The sequence below is a fragment of the Nerophis ophidion genome, linkage group LG03 (genome assembly GCF_033978795.1).
Source record: "Nerophis ophidion isolate RoL-2023_Sa linkage group LG03, RoL_Noph_v1.0, whole genome shotgun sequence".
Lineage (NCBI taxonomy): Eukaryota > Metazoa > Chordata > Actinopteri > Syngnathiformes > Syngnathidae > Nerophis > Nerophis ophidion.
Window position 1 is genome coordinate 34,883,606 of NC_084613.1, and position 27,309 is coordinate 34,910,914.

Here is a 27,309-nt window from a genome sequence, read left to right on the forward strand (position 1 = left end):
ATGTAACCCATATGTCACAAAATGACACACATTTAGTCGGCTATTTTGAGTATTCCACTCGGAAATTCCCTCGGTAATTTCCGTAAATTGACGTCACAAGGGGAACGTTTCTGCATTCTGACCATACTAATAGATCAGTCATACTGGAAATACCCAAAAATGTGAAAGAGATGTGCTGTTTATCATTCATAATCGTTATGTTGGACAAGTACACATTTGTTTAACTTTTTGGTAAATAAATTAATGGTAAATAAATATTTAAAAATTGATTCCATTTCCATTCTGACCTGAAAATTAACCAAATATGAGTGATATTGTTATTATAACTGCTAACGCAGACAGATTATTTTCGCCCCTCATTGATAGCAGTGAGCTAATGTTAGCTTACACTGCTATTGTTATCACACTGAGCCGGCGGTTGCTTCTGCTTGGTCTCAAACTTGCTAAAAGCATATTCTAGATTAAAGTTCATGCATCTCTCACCTGCTAGTAAACAAAAGTGGCCATGGACCGACAGGCTTGTCCACCTTCACAGACGGCAAAAAAGACAGAAAAAGACTCTAGTTGCCACAATTTTTTTTAACCATTTTTGAGGATCGTGATTGATTCTTCATTTAAACGGAATTATGTGTGTGTGCCGTTGGTCGGCATCCCAGCGAGAGTGGAAATATTACAGTAAGTGTTTGCTTTATTATGGTTTATTATTGTTTATTTGTTAGTTTGTATGTTTAGCACCTAGCACTTCAACTCATGCTTTTGTGTCACAATGAAACGGCATCCATCACTTGGCTTCTAAAACTTATTGCTCATCCTCTGTGTGGTCTGTCTCAAAAATATAAGGTCCTGGATCATAATTGTTCCCAAAGTAATCGTTGGCTCTCACAAACTCTGCTTGATTAGCATTGTTGTTGATCTGTGGTTCCTCCTCTACGTCATGCGAGCATGTGACTGGCTTCTCCATTATCTCGAAATGGCTCGGGAATCTCTGTGAGACTAAGCCTATTTTAATCATATCTATTTATTTGCACACTTTGGAATTCTTTTGGTGTCATGAATCAGATATGTATGATAAAAGCTTCAATATACAGTAGAGGCAACTTGTTTTCCCATTCTACTGGCACTTTAAGTCATTCACATTGTTCACAAAACGCACAAAGGACAGATTAAATATTTGTATTACAATATATTTGGAACTAAATATTCAATGTTTGCCCTACAGTTTCAGCTCCAAATCCACCTCCTCCAATATCCAATACTTTAGATGGTACGTATTTTACACCGTGACTTCATCTCACGAGACTCGATGTACACGTTTGTACAGAGAAGCTCTCTCTGTTTTTTAGTCCTACCGGTGTCGTTCACCATTGACATGAACTTCAGCCCAGAGTTCAACAACATGGACAACTTTGTTAACATGATGGTTAATGAGTCAGTAAGTACATGTGTCCCCATCACCTGACACGGACATGTTTATTGAGTAAACGTGTTTCTTATACTCACCGTCTCCAACAGATAACGACACGAGCTCCAGAGTTCATCCAAAACTTGGTGTCAGCAGAGCTCATGAACTTCAGGTATTTTTCATTTTTGTCTTTGAAATATCTAGTTAGTCCTGAGAAAGATGTGTTGTTCCACTGAAGCTCTTCAGTGTGTCTACTCTTGTATTTATGTTTTTATATATGTTTTATTGCCTAGGCATGTATTGTGTCTTTGGAAAGCTTGTCTGTTGACATTCTTATTATTTTGGCCCACATGCTACCGTAGACTTTCAGAATTTATCAGTTGCAAATATTTTCCATTGCTTATTGATTGTAAATTAATTTGACTTGAAAGCATTAGCTACACCGTAATGTAGAAACAACTCCAAACTTAGAGCTTTTTACTGATACCTCACTTGAGCTAAAAGTGAAGTGAAGTGAATTATATTTATATAGCGCTTTTTTCTCAAGTGACTCAAAAGCGCTTTACATAGTGAAACCCAATATCTAAGTTACATTCAAACCAGTGTGGGTGGCAATGGATGTAGGTGGGTAAAGTGTCTTGCCCAAGGACACAACGGCAGTGACTAGGGTGGCAGAAGCGGGAATCGTACCTGCAACCCTCAAGTTGCTGGCACGGCCACTCTACCAACCGAGCTAAACGGTTCGTTTCAATAGCCACGACAGCCAATCAAATTCCATGATTGAGACAACACCAGCCACTCTTGTATGGTGCGTTGACCGGGCCAGTCACATCTGAGCCTAAACACCCAAGACGATTGTCCATTTTTTTCTGACTTATAAAAGTTGTTACAATGTTGGATAATTGTCCTAAAAAATGCCAAATCATCAACAAAAATCCATGCCTGGGTGCCAGCTTGTTGAGAGGGAAAAAGCAGATGACGCTATTTGGTGCCAGGCCCAAGACCGGAGGCCAGGGTATCTGAAACAGAAATCCAAGTGAGAATGAAAAAAATAGATTAAACGTAAAAAAGGTGAAATCAATTAAACAAAAATCAACCAATAAAACAGATGGAACAATGAGAAGGGGTTAAAAGCAGCCATCTTTAAGTTATTCTAATATAATGACTCTAATTTGTCTGTTTTTAATAGTTCTGGTAGCACCATCGTTAACTTCAACCTCACTGCAAATACGATTATTGAAGACTCGAATGTTGAGAACCTTTTGACCGCAATATTTAATGACCTGCGGGACTTGTTTCCTTTGGTGCTCGACGGTAAGTAATTTTTCATCAAACTATTCTTTCAGCAGTAGAACAAATCCATAGCCTGTTCTCTTTTCTTTTGAAGGTGTTGAGCCCTTAACTTTTCGGCCAGCTGAAATATTCATTGAGCAGACTCTGACTGTGATCTGTGGGCCACCACCAGCTGATGCGGTATTTAATGAACCTATTACAGCTGAGTGGCATCTTAATGGGGAAATAATAGCAGTAGACGCCCAACACAGCATTTCAACAGGTGGTCGAATGTCAACGCTTACTATCTTGAACTTCTTTTTTACTGACAATGGTAAGAACAACTCTACATTTTCAAAATAAGTCATCACATGACACCTAACTGCATTGCATATTTATTTTTGTGGATCTGACTGGTGGATATGTGCTTTAAACACGAACATTTTTTATTTCAGGAATCTATGAATGTCGGCTGACTGATACCCAAGCTATTTTCCGGCAGCGTTCTCCCATATTTATGCTGAATGAAACACCACGAATCCAAGTACGGCCGCTTGAAACGAGTATATTGTGTCAGGTCGGGCAAACAGTGTCATTGGCGTGCTCAGTGCAGGACCCCTACATCGTGGAGTTTGACGCTGCAACCAGTTTCGGTAAAAGTCAAACACAAAAGTCTGCAAATGATATCATGTATGTGTAGTATTATGACAAAATATTTGCCCTGGGCATATCTTCTCAGGCAAATCATATTGTTGATGTAGAAGCTGTACAGATTTACTTTACAAAAGAGAAGTGTGGGATACTTCTCTTGTTGTCTTATTTGTCTTTGACTTTTTTAAATGGATTTATATTATAACTTCACGGTGGACTTCACGGTGGAAGAGGGGTTAGTGCGTCTGCCTCACAATACGAAGGTCCTGCAGTCCTGGGTTCAAATCCAGGCTCGGATCTTTCTGTGTGGAGTTTGCATGTCCTCCCCGTGAATGCTTGGGTTCCCTCCCGGTACTCCGGCTTCCTCCCACCTCCAAAGACATGCACCTGGGGATAGGTTGATTGGCAACACTAAATTGGCCCTAGTGTGTAAATGTGAGTGTGTATGTTGTCTGTCTATCTGTGTTGGCCCTGCGATGAGGTGGAAACTTGTCCAGGGTGTACCCCGCCTTCCGCCCGATTGTAGCTGAGATAGGCGCCAGCGCCCCCCGCGACCCCAAAAGGGAATAAGCGGTAGAAAAAATGGATATTATAACTTGGCAAAGCCGGACTGGAGCAGGGGGGGAAAGAAAGACAAAAAAAAAACGAAGGCAGAGGGGGAAATTGTGGGTACAAGAGCGGGGAAAGATAAAGATACGACAACAACAACAGAACAGCATCAGCAAATGGGATTTGTACAAATATGATAATAAAAATGATAGCAAAGAAGCAGTTAGTGAAATAAATATTAATTACACAGAAATGACAATGAGCATTATTACACTACAACAGGAACATGAAAAATACCAATAGAAATAGCACTATTGATAATGAACAATAATATTGATAATTACCTCTATTATCAACAATGCAATTCTTTCAATTGCAACAATACATATATCTAATGATCACTTGATATACAAAATAAAGGAGATAAATGGAAGGGAAGAAAGAGAAACAAACTGTATTAACCTTGTAGATTGTTGTAGTAACAATAGGTTAAGCACACACACACATGCACACACACACACACACACACACACACACACACACACACACACACACACACACACACACACACACGTTATCATTTGGACTGGGGGACCAAATTTTTCATTAGCACTTGTGGAGACAAGGTAAAAATATATATATTTTAACTAAGGATGATACCATACAGAATTATAGTGCTAATAATGTCAGGATAACACGTTTTACTTTTCAAGAAAACTCATTTAACCTTTCATTTTTACTTTTCTATTGTGAACAACATTGAACATTATTAACATTAAAAAAAAACTGTTCTATTTAACCAGTCTTGCTGATTATCTCTTAATGTACTATTTTAGATGCAATCTTCTTTTGTAGGCCATAATGCAGTTGTACACGTAGAACTTCAATGCTTGCCATTCCCGGTTTTGGAGAGCTTCCGGTTCTGCCCTCAAACATTTTAAACAGTCACTCTTTCCTGGTACAATACCAGAAGGAATGAATCCTTTCATGTGCTTCTCGACAGCCTTCACCTCTTTCTTTGTCAAGGGTCCCCTTTTCTGGGCAGCTTTACCTGCAAGTGACCCTACAGGACATGGATAGTGTCTTTCCTCTCTGGTGATATCTTCCCCTTCAGTTTGCACAACACATTCTGTGGTACACATAACATGTTAAGCTAAAAAATGAGTTTAAACCAGAAAAATTATTATTAATTAACAAATTTCAGCTCACGGATTGTGTTCTTCCTCTCTGGTGATATCTCCATCTATAGTTTGCACAACACATGCTGTGGTACACATAACATGTTAAGGGCCTACTGAAACCCACACTACCGACCACGCAGTCTGATTGTTTATATATCGATGATGAAATATCAACATTGCAACACATGCCAATACGGCCGGTTTAGTTTACTAAATTGCAATTTTAAATTTCCCGCGGAGTTTATTGTTGAAAACGTCGCGGAATGATGACGCACGCGCGTGACGTCACGGACTGTAAGGAAATATTAGCGCTGCACCACTCGCGGCTAAAAGTCGTCTGCTTTAACCGCATAATTACACAGTATTTTGGACATATGTGTTGCTGAATCTTTTGCAATTTGTTCAATTAATAATGGATAAGTCAAAGTAGAAAGATGGAGTTGGGAAGCTTTAGCCTTTAGCCACACAAACACACAGTGATTCCTTGTTTAAAATTCCCGAAGGTGAAGCTTTACTATGGATCAGAGCGGTCAAGCGAACATGGATCCCGACCAAATGTCAACCAGCAGTTTTCGGTGAGAAAATTGTGGTAAAAAGTCGCCTCTTACCGGAGATCAGCTGAGCTTGCGCCGTCCATACAGCTGCCGTCGACTTCCCTTAGACCAGTGGTTCTCAAACTTTTTTTTTCATCCCCCACTTTGGACAAGGGGGAGTTTTCAAGCCCCACCTGCCCCCATCGCCCCAACAGAACGCTAATGCCAAGCTTAACATTTCCAAATTTATTGAACATCAAGTAACATCAAGTTGTAAACACTCAAACTCAATAACATAAAATAACATCATGTTCAATGATAAATAAAATAACTTGCATCAAGTTCAATAATAAATGAAACAAAAGTGTTGTAACTTGCATCAAGTTCTATAATAAATCAAATGAAAGTGTTATAACTTGCATCAAGTTCAATAATAAATCAAATAACTTGCATCAAGTTCAATAATAAATCAAATAACTTGCATCAAGTTCAATAATAAATGAAACAAAAGTGTTATAACATGCATAAAGTTCAATAATAAATCGAATAACTTGCATCAAGTTCAATAATAAATCAAATAACTTGCATCAAGTTCAATAATAAATCAAATAAAAGTGTTATAACTTGCATCAAGTTTAATAATAAATCAAATAACTTGCATCAAGTTCAATAATAAATAAAACAAAAGTGTTATAACTTGCATCAAGTTCAATAATAAATCAAATAAAAGTGTTATAACTTGCATCAAGTTCAATAATAAATCAAATAACTTGCATCAAGTTCAATAATAAATCAAATTACTTGCATCAAGTTCCACAATAAATAAATTAAAAGTGCCACTGTTTCGTGTTTTGATAAAATTTACCGCGCTCACAACATCTGTTAAAACCTCATTGAGTTCGGGGCTGAGGTGCCTTGACGCGAGTGCTTCCCGGTGAATGACGCAGTGTGTCCAATGCGCATTTGACGCAACCCTCTTTATTAGAGCCTGCTGCCCGTCTCTTGACCCTGCCATGGTCTGTGCGCCATCAGAACAAAAGCCCACACAGTTTTCCCATTTCAAAGTCGTGTTCTTTGAGGAAACTGTCTATCTTGAACAGCTCATAAGCAGTGGCTCTATGTTTTATGTATTTCCAAAACAGTAAATCCTCGCACAGTGACTTGCCATTCACAAAGCGGACGTACGCGATGAACAGGCAGTCTTTATTGCTGTCAGTAGCTTCGTCCACTTGTAAAGAAAAACGACTTTATTTTAATTTGTCTACGACAGGGGTCGGCAACCCTTACCACTCAAAGAGCCATTTTGACCCATTTCACAAATTAAAGAAAACAATGGGAGCCACAAAACTCTTTTGAAATTTAAAATTAAATAACACTGTCTAATCCCCCCCTGATCCCCACAATTTCCCCCTCTGTCTTCCTTTTTTTCTCTTTCTATCCCTTGCTGCTCCAGCCCGGCTGCACCAAATGATAATATAAATACATTTAGTAAAGTCAATTTTCAATAAGGCAATAAGGGAAGTATTCTACACTTCTCTTCTGTAAAATAAATGTGAACAGCCGATATAGGCATCTACATCAACTATATGATTTGCCTGGGAAGCTGGACGGGACAAAACAATTACAAAATTAAATAAAATAAAAATTAGAAATAAAAACACTGCATATAAAGTTTTCTTTTTGCTTTGTGCTAAATATAAACAAACTATGATGGGTTACGTTTATGAAATCAATAAACGACTGCAGAAAAAATTAAATAAATTGTCTGCATGCAACAAAACGTTTTAACTCCGAAAAAGACGTCGGGTTGAAGGTTAAGTAAAATACTTAATGTCTATTTAAGTCCTCCTTGTAGTAATGAAAAAAAAAAACGCCAAACTTAAATTATTCACTGGCAGAGAACCAAACATCTCGTAAACTGTCTATTTCACTGAACAATTAAAAAATGTGAATATATGCAAAATTATAGGAAATTAAAATATTTATCATACGTGGTCAATGTGATTTCTGCTCCTGAACCGCAGAGCACAGCGTCTCCACGTCCGGGCTGTATTACGTCACCTTTATCTTCACACAGGAATGTAAACTCTCATCTGTGAGGCGTGTGCCATGTTTGTTTTTAATAAAGTTCATGTTGGAGAACACCTGCTCACATGCATATGTGGATCCAAAGATCGACAGGACTCCAAGTGCATACTTTTTCATGTTCACATAAAAGTCGGGGATAGCGTTGCAAGTTTCGAACACAAGTTTGTCTGGTTTGGGGAGGTTTTCAATATCACGTCATTTGTGATTCTGAGCAAGAACGGCCTTCTGGCGTGAAACATCTTCAAGGTCCGCTGTCAGGCGCTTTAACTTGGACACCCACATGTCTCCATCCTGCAGCAGCTGATGGCTGCTGCAGGACGGAGACGCGCGCGGCCGTGGGCGTGTCCCGATGTTTGACAAGCAGGATGACAAGCTGAGCTGGCCGTGACAAGCTGAGCCGCATCAGAGTGATCAAAGAGTCGCATTCAGCTCCGGAGCCGCGGGTTGCCGACCCCTGGTCTAGGAGTTGTTCCTCAAGATCACTTGCAATGTCGCATATACGTCTCGCAACTGTGTCGCTTTACAGTGGGACAGCTTTTAATTTTGCTGCGCTTGTCTCGTCAAGCATGACTGACACCATGTCTACTGCAGCGGGGAGAATCAGCTGCTCAGCAAGTGTGTGTGCTTTTTTGCATTGAGCAATTCTGTATGCAATTCTATATGAAGTTAATGTATCAATTTTGTGTAATTGTGGTCCACGCATTAGCCTCTGCTACCCATCCGCGCGAAAGTTTGTTCCGCTCAGCCCCGCCCTCATTAGTTACTGTTGCGTCTGTCAAACTTTCGCTCCTACCTACAAATTTAAAGCCTACAGGAAAAATAAGTAATTTTCACAGACAGAATCACAAAGTGATTTACAGTTTGTATAGAAAACGGGGTTGTAAAAAAAAAAAAATGAGAATAAAAAAATAAAATAAAATTAAAGTGGAATCTCCTCGCGTTTCTCGCGCCCCACCTGTCATGTCTCTATTCCCCACCAGTGGGGCGCGCCCCATACTTTAAGAAACGCTGCCTTAGACACTGGCATCAAGACACCCGTGGACACACCCCTCCGACTATCAGGTACTAGTAAACTCACGAAAACACTAACAACACAATAGAAAGATAAGGGATTTCCCAGAATTATCCTAGTAAATGTATCTAAAAACATCTGAATCCGTCCCAATGCAATCGGCTTTTTTTTAACTTGATTTTTGTTGTTTTTTTTCTAGTTGTTCGCTATCAATATCCTCAAACAGAAATCTTTCATTCTCGCTCAAATTAATGGGGAAATTGTCGTTTTCTCGGTCTGAAAAGCTTTAGCTGCTGGGGGCTCCTATTAAAAACAATGTGAGGATGTGAGGAGCCCTCACACTTGTGACGCCATTGTCTGCGACTTCCGGTAAAGGCAAGGCCTTTTTATCAGCACCAAAAGTTGCGAACTTTATCGTCGATGTTCTTTACTAAATCCTTTCAGCAAAAATATGGCAATATCGTGAAAAGATCAAGTATGACACATAGAATGGACCTGCTATCCCTGTTTAAATAAGAATATCTTATTTCAGTAAGCCTTTAAGTTTACAAATGAGTTCAAACCAAACAAACAACAAATATGACAACTTACCATTTGGACCAATTGTGATTTCATCCAAGTTCTGTCATGATCTGTGGTCTAGATCATGTTATGGTTAGTTATTTTCTGTTAGTTTTGGACTCCAATTGTTCCTGTTTTTGTGCACCCTTGTTTGTTTTAGTTACCATGGCGATTTCACCTGCCTCATGTGTTCGGTACGCACCTGCTCTAATCAAGAGACTTTTATTTAAGCCTGTCTTTGCCAGTTTGGCTTCATTGTTTGTGTCACACCTTTTTCAAGTATGTTTTTTGTTCCATGCCATAGGCTATGCTAAGTCTAAGCTTTACGTTTGTTAGGCACGCTTGCCTTTTTGTTGGTTGCTGTATGCTGTGGACTGCCTGTATTTTGGTAGTTGGGTGATTTATATTAAATACATCTAATCCTACCTTCACACCTTCGTCCAGAGCAGCCCCTCTTGCATTCCTGGGAGAACAATCCTCTCATGACAAATTATTTCCATGGAACTCTAATAGTCGACCTTGCTCGAGTGTCATCAAGACTTTGCTGATTTTTGCCAGCTGCAATCTCTTTTCCGGAAGTCTATAGAACTCACGATGGATTCTAATATCATGGCCAGGACAGTTGGCCAGCTGGTCCATCTCTCTCATGTTTAGCATAGTTAAAAGGGTGGCAGCATATTTTCGTAGTTTTGTGGGTAGTAAGCGAAACAGAACACTTTGCATGACATGCTTTTGCATAGTCTTCTATGCAGTCAGAACCACGGAAATGTGTCATCGCTATGGGTCTTGCAAACAGGTGAGTGTTGTCTTTGAGAAGCCCACAAGTTTCCCTGTACTTGATGAGAAGTTCTAATGCACACACCATTTTTGGAGTCAAGAGAATAGGAACAGGTCTCCCTCATTTTCCCCTGTTGACAATCCTTGAAAAATATCTGCAGAGTTTTTTTCCACTTTAGAGAGAGCCCAATCAACATCTCTGGGAGGATCAGTTGTGTCTCTTGACAAAAAAGCCAACAGGGGCATGGCTGCTACCTCTCCTTCTCTTTGTCTGTTAAAAAGGATGATCTGTGTCAAACATACTTTTGCAGGTCTGACCAGTCCTTTTGTGGAAGAATTTTCAGATAGCGCACTGCTGCACTCATCATACATTTGATTGAGAAACTGATGCAATTTTTGAACATCCTCAGTGAAGGGCATAAGTTGTGGTACATTCCACTTTTTTTCGGCTATATTCCTCAGAGCTGTTGCAGAGATCAACTCGTTCCACTTCTCACGATGGACATTTTTGAACTGAGTGGCATTCCTGACCAAATCTTCATTGTTGTTTATTAAACCTTGTGCTTTCGAGAGTTTGCTGACTTTAACCAGGGAATTACCAAATTTAGTTGTTAGTGATGGAATGCAGAATTTGTTTGCGTCACTATCATAGCCACAAGTACATTTGACAGCTTTGACCATCTCCAAGTAGTTCTTACGATTCACAACATCCTCCATTTTTTTCAAGGTAGTTGCTCTCCTGGCATTATGAATTAGTCTTCCTAATTCCCGCATCTTCTCTCTGACACAGTGTTGATTTTTTGCTGATATTCCACTTTTGTTCAAATTTTTTGGCTTAACTTGGTCATAAACACATTAAGCTTCTACAAATGATAGTCAATAAACTCAATTTTTAAGAAAAATGTTCTTACCTTGTAGGTTAAACGACTTGCTTCTGTGCTCCTTGTATTGCCCTCACGCTGCCTTCTTGTGGCGTGCCAGGTGTTAATTGTTAAAGTAATCAATGAATGACCAGAGAGCGCAGGGCCAGCTGCAGACTGATTAGGGGGCTTTTAAAAATCATTCAGGCATCTTCAGAATGGATCTGACTATTATTTATAAAAGTTTCCATTTAGGGGACCTGTTTTTTTGTCCCCATAACGTCAAAGGTCCCCTAAAGTGACTTTGTAAACAGAGCGATGTCCCCAATAAGTAAGCATTGCCAGAACACACACACACTACAGACCCTGGAGACCAGCCAGACACACACCTTGTCACAATTACCACTGTCAGATGGATAGTAAAATACAGATAGCAGTATCATTAGTCCAGAATCTGCACGGTCCAGGATGACCAACCCAATTAGGAACTGGTACTAACAAATACCGGCACTCGCTATAAATCCATACTGATGAATGTTAAAGTCCTTACAATTCACCTTCAATTTAAAGATGACCCTTCACAGTTTAGATCTGGAGACAAGGCGATTAAATGGGTTGTACTTGTATAGCGCTTTTCTACCTTGAGAGTACTCAAAGCGCTTTGACACTATTACATATACAATCAATGATGGTGGGAGCTGCCATGCAAGGCCCTAACTATGACCCATCAGGAGTAAGGTTGAAGTGTCTTGCTCAAGGACACAACAGACGTGTCTAGTATGGCAAAAGCTGGGGATCGAACCAGGAATCCTATAGTTGCTGGCATGGCCGCTCTACTAACCGAGCCACGCTATTCCCTTATTCCCCAGTCAGTCGGTCATGACCTGTCACCCGGGTCATGGCATAATTTATGTTTGGGAGTTTTTCCTGTCTACGTCTGTTTCCTGGTTGCACCCTCTTTCCCTGTTTACTGTCGGTTTCCATGGGCACTGATTCTCCTCACCTGTCTGTGTTTAGCAATTAGTGTTCCCACCAGGTGTTTTGGTTAATCACTCCCCTTTATAGTTTCCTGTCACCCAGCATTAGTTGCTAGGTCAGTGTTTGTGATAGGCAAGCAACAGTTACGTTCTCCTAGTTTTCCTCCTTGCTGTACTGATTTTTGTACAGTCTAGTTTTCCTCAATTTTTCACCTTTGGTGACATTTTGGTTTGTTTTTTTTACCAGCGTACGCAGTTTTATATTTTTGTCCTGCCTTTAATTTATTAAAAACTTCAATCTTACCTGCACACTACTCCTGCTTGTCTTCCGCCTTGGAAGGAACGCTACCAGTGCAGCTATGTGTCTCCGCAGACGTAACACAGTCCATCAGCTGGTTCCGACAATTAATTTTATGTGGTTTGCCACCTCATTTAAAGTGGTCTGCCAGGCCATTTTATACGTTTCGCCACATCACTTAACGTCACCTTCGACAACGTTTTAACTGGTCCACAACGTTATTGCATGTGGCCTGCCACACCTTATTGGGTGTCCGCCAATGTTATTTTATGTGGACCGCCACAACATATAACATCACCCACCACAACATTTTAATTGGCAATGTGGCAGGTCACTGATTAACAACAACTTTGTATTCCACATAACTTGCAAGACAGTCCACAACAATGGCGACCTTCATCCAAAACAGTATCAGTCGGAGCACAAAATGTTTTCCTTCGGAAAAACTCCTTCCATCAATCCCCAAAGCCTTTTGAATGAACTCCCAGATATTCAAAAGTTTTGTTTCCATGATTCTCTGTTTGAAAATTTATTTGAAAAAACCCTCCCGCCGGTCTTTCTATTATGTTTGCAGGGGGAGTGTAGACAGCCCAGACTACAAGGGGGTGTAGTTTTATATATATATATATATATATATATATATATATATATATATATATATATATATATATCAAAATATCAAAACGATAATAATATAATCAACTACAGGAATGGAGTGTGAGATTAGCTGCTGAGTGTTACCGAAGTGTTGAACGAGAGGCAGAAGATCAGTAGGGACAAGGCAGAGCTCGGAAGTTCGCAAGCAGGCAGGAAGTCGGGGGGCTATAGCGGGGCGAAAAAGGTCTGTGTCCAAGGTCGAGATCCAAGAGGCAGTTCGGAAAGCAAAGGAACGAGGAATGACAAGACGCACAGCTCATCAACACCGGACCAATCAAACACGAAGGTAGAGAAAACACAGATAGAGAGAGAGCAAGGTTGCATTGAGCTAAAGGATTGCTTACGATAGAGGAACGGATTGTTACGTTCTGGCCCGGATCGCAGGTTTGCACTGGCTTAAGAAGCCCAGGGGAGATCAGCACACCTCAGGTGCGCTGAGTGCTGATTGCTTGCAACGGCTTGCTGTCCCGAGGTGCGCTTCACGGGGCTCATTGATTAATGCGCTTTGGCATGCGCCCGGACCATGACACTTTCTTTGCTTGGAACCTGGATTTGCCCGGCTGCGTGCTTGGTATATCGTCATGTTTGTAATACAGTCCAAGAGAATTTCTTGATACTGTCTGCTATTTAATATCCACATAGCCAATAGAGACCTAATAAATGTGCTAATATTACAACAGACATCAGTTACAACAGAACTAAATGGCGTGCCAGCAACTTGAGGGTTCCAGGTTCAATCCCAGCTTCTGACCTCCGAGACACTGCCGTTGTGTCCTTGGGCATGACACTTTACCACCTGCTCCCAGTACCACCCACACTGGTTTAAATGTAACTTAGATAATGGATTTCACTATGTAAATCACTTTAAATCACTAGAGAAAAAGTGCTATATAAATATAATTCACTTCACACTAAACTGCTGTGACTTCAGCCACAGATGCCTGGTGTGACGTCATAGGTCTATCAGAAATACAAAACATGTATCCGCGCTAAAAGTAAATAAGTGTAGGGAGGCACACGGCGTGTGACCAATAGTCACATCACAGAGAGTGCGTGGACACTTGTACTTCACACATAGGTGTGAAAATACCAAAAAAATATATTTTTGGAGAAATTAGACTAATTTAGTGCATGGAAACAAAGTGAAATGTGTTGGAAACATTTGGGCTTTTGACCAGAGTGTCCAACAGTCCTAAAGTCAGTAAGGGATGAATTCATGAGAGTCAGGTGAGTCCTTAGGGTCCATTTCCCCTGTAAATAAAACTTAATAAATAAATGTCAATGTTTATCACAAGCACATTAGATTTAGCGTTAGCCTCTTAGCCTTGGGTATTCTCGGGGTGAGGCGAATACCTACACAAATGGCATGCCACTCATTACTTTTATAGTCTGTAACAAATTAAATAGTGAATGTTTGAGGCGATATACCCTTGTTCCACTTGTTTACTGCCTATTTTCTTGCACATTTACTTAGTTTTATTTCATTTTTTTTTTTACAGCGTGGAGTCTCTGTAAGCAGCTCCAGTTACTGGTTTGAAGGCCGGCTGGATACTTTGTATTCCTCTGTGACTACGCTTGAAAGCGTCGGTCACTTCTCGTAACTTTGCGTATCAAAATGAAGTAAAAAAACAAAACAAAAGAATAAACAACATAAAACTGCAAATTTTTCAAGGCCATAATTGAGTAAAATAAACTGCACGATAGTTCCACTCATCAGCGTTCTTTGGCACACAAAAGTTTAAATCATACTTTTTTTTCGCTTTTCTTTCTCTGTCAAGTAAGAAATAAGAAATAAACGAGTTGTATGGTACTGGCAGCGACAATCAATGATTGATAACCCCCCCTTCGGTCAACCAATAAGCGTTGGGCAGCACAGCCCGACGTCTAAAGCTCCTGTAAAAACTTTGGAAAATCCCAACTCGCTATTAGGAACTAAAAGATTCCTGTGGAACTTTATTTTATCTGGGTAGTTTTTTGGTGGTAACCAGGTAAATGGGAATGTTCTGTAGAAGTTCCTGCTGTGTAAAAGGGCCTGGTCTGAACCAAATATGTGTATCTTGTTCTCATCAGACCCCATGACATGGTTTAAGTAATCAAGGTCCATAGTCTGATTGACTTCACCAAATGGTTTGCAGGTGTGATGCAATTAAACTACTCCGACAAGAACAATGTATCTAGAATTTACTGAAGTTAAAGTAACAGAGTAAATGTAGCACGTTACTACTCACCTCTGCTCAAAGATGATCATTCAACATTTGCTGGGGTTTGAAGATGTAAATAATCAGTTTTGCTTTGTCTATTCCATGTTTAGACCAAGGACCTTCAATCCAATACCAGCATAATATCACAAACTGCAGCGAAACGGATTTTAGGGTGAATTGTCAGGTGATTAACTTCACTGATTTTTCACGAGAGATCAGAATAAGGTTTCTCACAAACGGTAAGCGTTGATCGAGAAGTGCAAAGAAAATCTCCTCAAAGATGAATGTTTTTTGTTCCATAACTAAGGTATTTTCTCCCCAGTTGTATTCACGTGTGTTAATGATCCGATATTTGGAAATGGAATTTTAAACGACATGGGTACTGCTGTTTGTCAAGACGAAGGCAATGTTGGACTGATGACAGCAATTTGCAATGAAAGTGGAGAATGGGAAGATGAAGAAGACAACTGCACCAGCCAGATGATTTTGGACTTATTCCGTCAGTCTTCGGTGAGCACTGAGTTTAAACGGACATAGAAGTTTTACTTACACGGCGACTGAGTCCTCATTAGTTGGTCTGTAACTAATACCTGCACGTACAGTTTTAAATAGGGGAGCGATGTTTCATTTTTAAGAACAATCATCTTTTTCCATGATTGTGATTCAGTTCAAGAATGATACCATGGACATTCAAGGACTATAAAAAGACAGTGTAGTGAAAATTAATATCAAAGGTAACTGCTTTCTTGTAAAAATAGTTGAATTGCCAATGCAAAAACAGGCACAAGACATTGAAACAACGTTGAGAACTTGTTGGATTAGGTCCTGACGTTGAACATCTCAAACCTTATGTTGAAACAACATGCTTTTGACGACGTTAAATCAATGTCAAGTTCTGACGTTGATTTGAATGTTGAATTTTGGTCATTTCCCAACCAACGTTCTACAACACAAATAAAACATTGAAACTACATGCTTTTTGAAAACATTTAATAAATGTCAGGTTGTGACGTTGATTGAATTTTGGTAATTTCCAAGCAAACAACATGGATTTAACATTAGACATCAACATTGTCAATATTTACGAATACTTCTATTTTGAAACATTGTTTCAAAGTCAGTTTTTAAGGACATGTATATATAATCAACTTGTATCAATGTCTTGTGCCTGCTGGGTAGTTAGTTACACGGGAAAGGATTTACTGAGAAACGTTTGATGAGAGGAATGACTTCATGTGGACGTCACATATATGTTCATGCCTTGTACATCAATCACGTCCAAGTCTGTACTTCTATCTGGAGAACGGCAGTTTTAAAGCAGAACAGCACACTTCGGTGCCCTTGCTAGATGCTACCTGGCAGTGATGTGGAGTGCTAGAAGTTGAGATTTCCGACCATCTGTGAGGCTGGACAGTGGCTAAGGAGTTTGTTTAAAGAGATTGTTGATGCACCTTACAATAATAGCGTGATAACAGCATTTAGAAAAGTCTGTTACTGGAAAACAATACCCAACACTGAACATCGGGACCTCCAATTACGAGTGCTCCAGCGCACAAATATTTTGGCATACAAGCAGTTTCTCAGATATTTGTTATGCTAGCAAAAATTTCGGCTACCCAATTGCAAACGTAACATAGTTTGTTAGCATTACTCGCTAGCTTATAGCTAGAAATACACAGCTTTGCTTTTCCAAACATGGTTGTGAAGAACATGAATGTGAAGGACAGTGCTGAAAAGAAAAAGAAGAATCAGAATCAGAATCAGAAAAGTTTTTATTGCCATAGTTTGAGAACGGGTTCACAAACTAGGAATTTTACTTGGCGCAATCGTGCAACATAAAAGACATATAACACAGAATAGAATAATATGAGCTGTAACTGAGCTATCAGATCCTGTTATTGTTCACGTGTCTGATGGGGATGATAGTCATTGAATTAAAAAAAAGAAATCATCGAAAAACACAGAAGCGTGTGCATAGCTGAGTTGGTGAATCAATACGAGGGTAGCACTGCTACTGTAGTCTGTGCCATACTGATGCAAGACACCTTCAAACCTGTTGTAAAAAGAGATGGAGATTTTATTCTGAGGCGAGGAAAATGATCGAATCTTCCATGCATCACGATTGGATCTTGGACAATTGATTCTGAATCGATGGACACATTTCCAAATATCGATTATGTATGTTGAAATGAAGTCACACAGACCATTTAGTGCAGACAAACACGGGGGAAGGAGAAGAAGACAAGATATGCTAACTTTAACGCTAAGCTACCTTGAATGTGAAGTTTTGAAATAAGAAAAGAATAAATACTTTAAGCAAAAGCAGAACTGGAACTGCAATACAGCAGAGAGTAACCAGCTAAAAAGAGGAAATTTGCAAGTAGATGAATAATTCATGAGACAATAATATCCTCACATTTTACAATACACAAAAAAAAAAAATCTGTATGTACATGTACATATATATATATATATATATATATCAGTTATATCAGTGCATGCCAACCGATTAACATTTAACGGGAATACGTCCTGTATTTTTCCGTGATTAACGAAAAAGCAAGCAACCAACAAACAGGTGAAAACTTGACAACTTGCCTCAGTAATTTTGACAGCAGATTAATGATCACAATTCCTATTCAGCAAAGTGAGATCCAATAATTTGGATGATTTCAAAGTGATTTTGTTTGTAACACTATTTCCTCCCCTGAACTGTCACAGCAATTGACTGAAAGCGATTTGGGAGTCTTCCTGAATGCAGTCAACAACACAGTTGTGGAGCTCGCTCTGGAGAATGCCGAGTCTCCTAACAACATTGAGGCCATTGTTAGGATTCTCGACAATGTTGGAATCTTTGTAACAACAACGGTATCAAATGGAACAGTCCTTGTACAATCTTCTATTGCGGTATGTATATTCATCCCAAGTAACCGAGCCATACTGTAGATATTAACATGAATATTTACTTCCCTTTTGATTTAGGATATCCTATCAACTACAAGTGCCCTCACCATAGAGCAGGCTCGGGAATCATGGGCCTTTCTTAACGCTCGAGCTGTCACCGAGGTCCTGGGAACAAGATTTGTCAGACCCAGAAACGAAAGTATTAGTTCCTTATTATTGTTCTCCCTAGAGTCATTAACAAGTCGGTTTGTTAATGAAACTTTGAACATTGAGACACCTTTGGTTCTCCTGAACAAAACAATGTTCAACAGCAATTTCAGTGGTGATTTCAACTCCACAGTGGAGATAGAAGTATCAGACACGAATGCAATAACGATTCTAACTGTGCTAACCTTCGAGTCCATGGATAATATACTTCCCCCAAGAGATGAGGACAACTCCACAGACAGGACAATTAACGGGAGAGTGGTACTCGTGCAATCTACTACCACAGTTAACAACATCACGTTTGTCTTTGACATTATTAACCAGACCCTACGGAGGCCTCAGTGTGTGTTCTGGAACTTTACACTCTTCGGAGGTCTTGGAGGATGGGATGATGAAGGATGCCAGTTGATTGCAATGGATAGTGAAACCGTCACATGTCGCTGTGACCATGTGACCTCCTTCTCGATGCTTATGTCACCCTTTGTGCCAGCGATTCCTGCCTTGGCCTTCATAACCTTCATTGGCGTCGCTGTTTCCTTGGCATCTTTAGTCATATGCCTCATTATAGAAGCAGTCGTATGGAAAAAAATGAAAAGGAATGAAATTGCGTACTTGCGCCATATTTCTATCGTTAACATTGCATTGTCTCTCTTGATTGCAAACATTTGGTTCATCATCGGAGCCGCTATCGCTGGTCAACGACGAAGAAATTTAGATGCATGCGTTGCTGCAACCTTTTTCATCCATTTTTTCTACCTAGCCCTTTTTTTCTGGATGCTATCATCTGCCCTGTTGCTGTTTTACCACGCGGTCAACGTCTTTGGCACACTTACAAAACAGAAAAAGTTGGCTATTGGATTTTGTCTTGGCTATGGGGGCCCTCTGATTATTGCATCCATTACGATAGCTGTAACTGCACCTACCAATACTTACATCCAAATAACCGGGTCCTGCTGGCTCAACTGGACCCAGTCCAGAGCACTGCTGGCATTTGCCGTTCCGGCACTGCTTATAGTGTTCATAAACATTGTGATCCTAATTGTTGTGGCTACAAAACTCATTCAGAGTCAGATTTCGACAAACAATGTACCAGAAGATACGAGGCAAAGCTTGAAGGTTATCGTTCGGAGCTTGACTGTCCTCACACCCTTTTTTGGAATTACCTGGAGTCTTGGAGTAGGAACCCTCTTAGACCCAAGAAACGTTGGAATCCACATCACCTTTGCACTCTTCAATTCCCTACAGGTGTGTTGCTGGTGCTATTTTTTTTTATTTTTATGTTTTACACATGTATTTGCATTGTTTCAGTGTTGTTTATTTTTACTTCCTTCAAGCTGCTGTATGCCACGGTTGAGCAAGCAATATAAACCACCTTCTTCCTGTTTCAACTGTGTGAAAAGAAAAACAAAATGAAAGTAAAAATGAAAAATAAATACACTTTAATATAATTAATTTCATGTTTTTTATATATATATATATATATATATATATATATATATATATATATATATATATATATATATATATATATATATATATATATATCTATCTATATATATATATATATATATATATATATCTATCTATATATATATATATATATATATACATATACATATGTATATATAGCTGAGATAGGCAACAGCGCCCCCCGCGACCCCAAAGGGAATAAGCGGTAGAAAATGGATGGATGGATGGATATTGAAAAGATTATGTTATTAAAATAAAATAGGACTTCTGTCAATGTCACTCCGCTCCTCGGTACAGATGTCACACAAACGATCAGCCCTTTAATTATCACCCTCTTCCTAAATCTTCTACGCGGAATAATGGATGTAGACTCTGGACTGACACCAACACCATGTTGGACAATATTAACTTGTGTAGACCCTGGACTCTTGACTGACACCACCATAATGTGGGGCCACGTTTACTTGTGTAGACCCTGGACTCTGGACTGACACCAACACCATGTGGGACAATGTTTACTTGTGAAGACCCTGCACTGTGGACTGACACTAACACATTCACTGCCCAAATAATGTGATTTTAATGAACAATTTCCATGTATTGCAACCGTTTCAAGATATTTATAGATAGATAGATAGATAGATAGATGGATGGATGGATGGATGGATGGATGGATGGATGGATGGATGGATGGATGGATGGATGGATGGATGGATGGATGGATGGATGGATGGATGGATGGATGGATGGATGGATAGATAGATAGATAGATAGATAGATAGATAGATAGATAGATAGATAGATAGATAGATAGATAGATAGATAGATAGATAGATAGATAGATAGATAGATAGATAGATAGATGGATGGATAGTACTTTATTGATTCCTTCAGGAGAGTTCTCTCAGGAAAATTCAAATTCCGGCAGCAGTGCACAGAATTGAGATCGAATTTAAAAAGTAAATAATGGATCTATAAATGGAAACAAGATACAAAAATATTAAAATAAGAATAAAAATGAAAAGCAAAAATGAGAATAACGATATAACAGTAAAATAAGAATATAACAAGAGAAACTAGGCAGTAGTGACCATGATATGAAAAAGTATTGCACTCCCCGAAGAGGAGTTTTACAGTCTGATGGCGTGTGGGACAAAGGAGTTTTTTAGTCTATTAGTCCTGCACTTGGGATGAAGCAGTCTAGCACTGAACAGGCTCCTCTGGCTGCGGATAACGGTATGCAGAGGGTGTCTGGCATCATCCAGGATGCTCACTAGTTTTTCCACAGTCCTACCCCCCCCACAACCACAGACTGGTAGTATATCCACAATAGTTTTTTACAGATGTTGAAGTGGCATATAGTCAACAAAAATGTTCTCTGTTTCTCAACTGTCCACTTCTTGTGCTCAAATATGTCAAAATATATATTTTTTAGTTTTGAATAAAATAACGACATTGAGACATTATGATGTTTGAAAACGTATCAACTTTTTTCCCCACCCCAGACATAAATAACAAGTACAGTAAATCAAGTAAGGAAATATTTTTAATACATTCTGACTCCAGGTGGTGATCCGGATCATTCCCTATATCAAATCTCTTGTTTCTTAGCCCATTTCGGACTTTCTTTGAACGTTTCATTAAAATTCACCCATTACTCTGAGTGATGCTGCCGACTGCCCAGCGAATTCACCTGGTCATATACAGACAGGATCAGAGTTCTGCGTGAAAATATGTGTTTTGCAACACACACACACACACACACACACACACACACACGCGCACACACACACACACACACACACACACACACACACACACACACACACACACACACACACACACACACACACACACACACCAAACGCAAGCTTTCACAAAGTGTATGATCAAACGGACTAATATTGATTTCCGGTGTCCTTCCTTCCGACTGCAGGGCTTCTTCATCTTAGTATTTGGAACCCTGTTGGACAGAAAGGTTTGTTCCTCTTGTTTTTCTCCCATGATGCACTTCTCTGACATATTTGGGAATAGTTCAATAATCCTCACAATGTCCACAAAATAATCCCTGACGACCTCATCTGCATCACCCTTTTTACATGAACATTTCAGGTGCGCGAAGCCATCACAGAAGTAACTGGATTAGGAACAACGGTGAGTCAACATCTCTCATTGGGGACCTTTGCCTTTTTGGAATGATGTGTTGAAGTGTGATTTTGTCCCTGATTTCAGAGCACCAATACCCGACACGGAGGGAGGATCAATACACAGGGAGAAAAAGGTAAAACTTCTTTTAGTGGAATACATGAAGTACATGATAACATGAAGTACATGGAATACATGCCCTGCTGTCGAAACCCCGTTTTTTCAACATTTGGCCATTGTGACCACACCAATCTATGCCTAGATATACTAAATACTACTAAAAATATTACCCTTCATATACTCATATACTAGATACTAATAGATATACGTTCCCTCATGTGATCATGTACTAAGTACTACATGTACTCCACCTCATATAATCATACACTAGATACTGATTATATTGCCCCCTCATATACTAGACATGCTAGATGCTACAAACCCCATTTCCATATGAGTTGGGAAATTATGTTAGATGTAAATATAAGCGGAATACAATGATTTGCAAATACTTTTCAACCCATATTCAATTGAATGCATTACAAGGACAAGATATTTGATGTTAAAACTCATAAACTTTTTTTTTTTTTGCAAATAACAATTAACTTAGAATTTCATGGCTGCAACACTTGCCAAAGTAGTTGGGAAAGGGCATGTTCACCACTGTGTTACATCACCTTTTCTTTTAACAACACTCAATAAACGTTTGGGAAATGAGGAAACTAATTGTTAAAGCTTTGAAAGTGGAATTCTTTCCCATTCTTGTTTCATGTAGAGCTTTAGTCGTTCAACAGTCCGGGGTCTCCACTGTCGTATTTTACGCTTCATAATGCGCCACACATTTTCGATGGGAGACAGGTCTGGACTGCAGGCGGGCCAGGAAAGTACCCGCACTCTTTTTTTACGAAACCACGCTGTTGTAACACGTGCTGGATATGGCTTGGCATTGTCTTGCTGAAATAGGCAGGGGCATCTATTAAAAAGACGGCACTTAGATGGCAACATATGTTGTTCCAAAACCTGTATGTACCTTTCAGCATTAATGGTGCCTTCACAGATGTGTAAGTTACCCATGCCTTGGGCACAAATGCAACCCCATACCATCAGAGATGCTGGCTTTTGAACTTTTCGTCGATAACAGTCTGGATGGTTCGCTTTCCATTTGATCTGGACAACACGATGTCGAATATTTCCAAAAACAATGTGAAATGTGGACTCGTCAGACCACAGAACACTTTTCCACTTTGCATCAGTCCATCTTAGATGATCCTCGGCCCAGAGGACCCTGCGGCGTTTCTGGATGTTGTTGATAAATGGCTTTCGCTTTGCATAGTAGAGCTTTAACTTGCACTTACAGATGTAGCGACGAACTGTATTTAGTGACAGTGGTTTTCTGAAGTCACGGTCATTCAATGTTGGTTTCCGGCCATGCTGCTTACGTGGAGTGATTTCTCCAGATTCTCTGAACCTTTTGATGATATTATGGACCGTAGATTTTGAAATCCCTAATTTTTTTACAATTGCACTTTGAGAAACGTTCATAAACTGTTTGACTATTTGCTCACGCATATGCGGACAGAGGAGTGTACCTCGCCCCATCCTTTCTTGTGAAAGAATGAGCATTTTTTGGGAAGCTGTTTTTATACCCAATCATGGCACCCACCTGTTCCCAATTAGCCTGCACATATGTGGGATGTTCCAATTAAGTGTTTGATGAGCATTCCTCAACTTTATTTGTATTTATTGCCACCTTTCCCAACTTCTTTGTCACGTGTTGCTGGCATCAAATTCTAAAATTAATGATTATTTGCAAAAAAACAAAAAACCTTTATCAGTGTAAACATCAAATATGTTGTCTTTGTAGCATATTCAACTGAATATGGACTGAAAATTATTTGCAAATCATTGTATTCCATTTATATTGACATCTAACACAATTTCCCAACTCATATGGAAACGGGGTTTGTAGATTGTAACCCCCTTTTTGTACTAAATATATGGATACTAGATGTATTTCCCATGATGTAAAAGATATACTACATACTAGATGTATTCCCATCATATACTATATAAATACTATATATACACCCCCTCATACACAAGATACCTTAATGTACTCCCCCTCAATACTAGATATACTGGAAAATTGATGTACTCCCCCTCATATACTACACGTATGAAAATCCATGTATATTCCCCCATATACTAGATATATTAAATACTATATGTATTCCTAGATACCTCAAATTTGTGTACATATTATATATACATACATATACAGTATATATATATATATATATATATATATATATATATATATATATATATATATATATATATATATATATATATATATATATATATATGGACACATATGTAAACACACACACACACTGTACATTAAGATATTGTATAAATGTGTCAAGATGAAATAACATAACCCTACATATGTGACATCTACATGGGATATTTGCATGTGATATCCACATGTGATATCAACATGTGATAGCTACATGTGATATCAACATGTTATATCAACAGGTAATATATACATGTGATAACAACATGTCATAACAATTTGTGATATCTACATCTGATATCTACATGTGATATCAACTTGTGGTATCAACATTTGATATCTACATGCGATATCATCCACTTTTAAGTGTTGTCAGTGCTCCAGCGTGGTCATCATTACTCTGGTGTTGTTTTTTTGTAGTCGATACTGAGACAACACAACCCACGGATTTTACAAATAGCACAACAGGGATTCATTAAAATCTTCTGTCAACGACCAACGCTGACACCAGCAGTATTGTGTCAGAAAGAGAACCTTCTGGAGCCAATACATGACAAGCGCCACAGAGATGCCAGGACGTGCAGGCCAAGCCCCAAACTTATTACTGCTGTGCTTTTGTCCGCCATTTTGTTTCACTTGGAACAGTAGTCGTATTTATCACAAATGTGTGTATTTAAACTTGGAACATTAGTAGTACTGTTCACAAATGTGTCTATTGAAGTACTCTCTCTGAAAGCTCAAGGTGGTATTTGAAGTTGTCAATGCTTGCAATTATGCTGTAAATGCACAGATATTCAAACATCACATTTATGAATGTTGCCTACATGATGTAATACGTATATGTATATACATACACTTACTATTGTGTAATTATCACTGCACTTATGTGTTATTTAAGGTTTTGATACTTTGCACCAGATCTCCATGATCAGACCAATCAAGCACTTTATGTTCATGTTATTAATTTGTCACGTGTCTTTACAATAACACAGGTGATACAATTTATTTAACAATATAACTATAATATTTTATATATACACTACATATATCATGATTATACAGTATATTTTAATTATTAAATTGTTACGTGTGTCTTTATAGTAGCACAGGTAGTACAATGCATTTTATAATGTAACTATAACATTCTGTGTGTATACTGTATGTATCATTAATATACAATGTAATATAATTACACATGCATTTAATGTGCATAACACTTGATTTGTTTTGTGTGTGCGTGTGTGTGTGTGTGTGTGTGCGTGTGTGTGTGTGTGTGTGTGTGTTTGAGTGCGTGTGCATGCGTGTGTGTGTCAGAATGTATTTTTAATTGTGGATGTGGGATTAATTTGATTAAAACTTAAATGTCAATATTGTGTGCTTGGAAATTGTTTTTTCTTCAAAAAACTCAACATTATGAAATGGACTGTTTTCTAACTGCTGCTAAACACACACACACACACACACGCACACACGCACACACACACACACACACACACACACACACACACACACACACACACACACACACACACACACACACACACACACACACACACCATTCAAATAACTTATTGCAAAGTAAACAGAGTAACTAAGAGTCATAAAAAAAGAGGAAGAGAGAAACGTGCCGGGAGGAGGCAGTGTGAGTAATGAGATCACTACTCTGCTGAATTCATGTCACAGTTTTTTTTTCCAGGTGTTTAAAAAGCCTTGTTGATAACCCAGCATGTTGTTCACATCACTTCTCACTTTACTTGTCCTTCACGCACTGCCATCAGTAACTAGTAGTTCCAGTAACTATTTTTTTGCACCGTAATAGTTGATGTGAGCACACATAGCTACTTCTAATTACCTAGTAACTAGTAGTGTTAGTAATTAGGTTTTTTGCACAGTTATAATTGATAAAAGCACACTCAACTAGTACTTAACAAGTCGCTAAAAGTTCTAGAAACTAGCTTACATAAGTAATAATTGATTAGATATTCACACATTTTAATAAACTAGTAAGTAGTGGTACCACAATTTTTTTTCCCCACAATAACACTTGATGATAGAACATATAACCAGTTGTAATTAACTATAAACTACAACTTTTACCCCCCAAAATTTTCAGTTAGAATGAACTGGTAACTAGTAGTTTCAGAAACTAGTTTTGGCATGGTCATAATGAATAACGAATAGTCATTGTCATTACTTTTGTGCAGAGTAATAAATGGTGAGGCTGACAAATAGTTTTAATTAACTAGTAGTTGCAGTAACCACTTTAGTGTGTGTCATGTCTGTGATCATGTTTTTGTTGAAGTCATGTTCTGTTTGGTTTTTGGACACTCAGTTCTTGCTTTTTCACTCCTGTTTTGTCACCTTAGCAATCATTAGTTTCACCTGTTTCACATTTTGAGTCACGCACCTGTTTTCACTAATCACCACAGCATTATTTAAACCTGTATTTTACAGGAAGTCAGCCTGGAGACATCACCTTCTAAAAGCCATGTCCCGAGCTTTCTGTCTGCCTTTCTGGGAGAACGACCCCGCAGCAAGCTGCGACCACCCGCCGTGACACAAGTATGTGCTTTAATCACTTCATCACATTAAAAAACTAGCATGGACAGAGCATGATAAGAACACAATGACACCAGGCCGACCAACAGAAAATGACAGGCTTAAATAGTGATGTGGTGATCGAAAACAGGTGCGTGAGTTCAAAAAAATCAGGTTTGTGAGTCGTGAGGACAGGTGAACGGATTGGTAGTCATGGTGACAAAACAGGAACTGACAGAGTACAAAAAACAAACAGAACATGCCTCTCCGTTCTTTTCATGCTCTGTCTATTCTAGTTTTTTCATGTGATGAAGTGATTAAAGCACATACTTGTGTCACGGCGGGGGGGTCGCAGCTTGCTGGCGGGTCGTTCTCCCAGGAAGGCAGACGGACAGCTCGGGACATGGCGTTTAGAAGGTGATGTCGCCAGGCTGTTTACCTGGCAACTACAAGTTTAAATAATGCTGTGGTGATTAGTGAAAACAGGTGTGTGACTCAAAATGTGAAACAGGTGAAACTAATGGTTATTATGGTGACAAAACAGGAGTGAAAAAGCAGGAACTGAGTGTCCAAAAAACAAACAGAACATGACTTAAACAAAAACATGATCACAGACATGACAGTGCGCTGTTTTAATGGATTAGAACATGCATAACTTAATGTAATTAAGTAGTAACTAGTTTTTAATATGTAGTTTTTGCATGTTTATAATGCATGAGAACACAAA

General features: G+C 39.0%; 1 protein-coding gene across 3 annotated transcripts in view; it reads left to right on the forward strand.

The window, feature by feature from the left end:
• Nucleotides 1-25,412, forward strand: part of adgrf8 (adhesion G protein-coupled receptor F8) — a 58,069-nt gene extending 32,657 nt beyond the window's left edge. For all 3 annotated transcript variants that reach the window (XM_061895013.1, XM_061895012.1, XM_061895014.1), the window contains 14 exons: nt 1,220-1,264; nt 1,344-1,432; nt 1,513-1,574; nt 2,592-2,716; nt 2,790-3,008; nt 3,130-3,327; nt 15,130-15,258; nt 15,342-15,529; nt 17,741-17,926; nt 18,002-19,375; nt 21,537-21,578; nt 21,713-21,754; nt 21,833-21,881; nt 24,465-25,412. In XM_061895013.1, the coding sequence (XP_061750997.1) occupies nt 1,220-1,264; nt 1,344-1,432; nt 1,513-1,574; nt 2,592-2,716; nt 2,790-3,008; nt 3,130-3,327; nt 15,130-15,258; nt 15,342-15,529; nt 17,741-17,926; nt 18,002-19,375; nt 21,537-21,578; nt 21,713-21,754; nt 21,833-21,881; nt 24,465-24,523 (2,807 nt within the window). In that variant the 3' untranslated portion in view covers nt 24,524-25,412. The remainder of the gene's footprint in view (nt 1-1,219; nt 1,265-1,343; nt 1,433-1,512; nt 1,575-2,591; nt 2,717-2,789; nt 3,009-3,129; nt 3,328-15,129; nt 15,259-15,341; nt 15,530-17,740; nt 17,927-18,001; nt 19,376-21,536; nt 21,579-21,712; nt 21,755-21,832; nt 21,882-24,464) is intronic.
• Nucleotides 25,413-27,309: the final 1,897 nt, after the last annotated feature.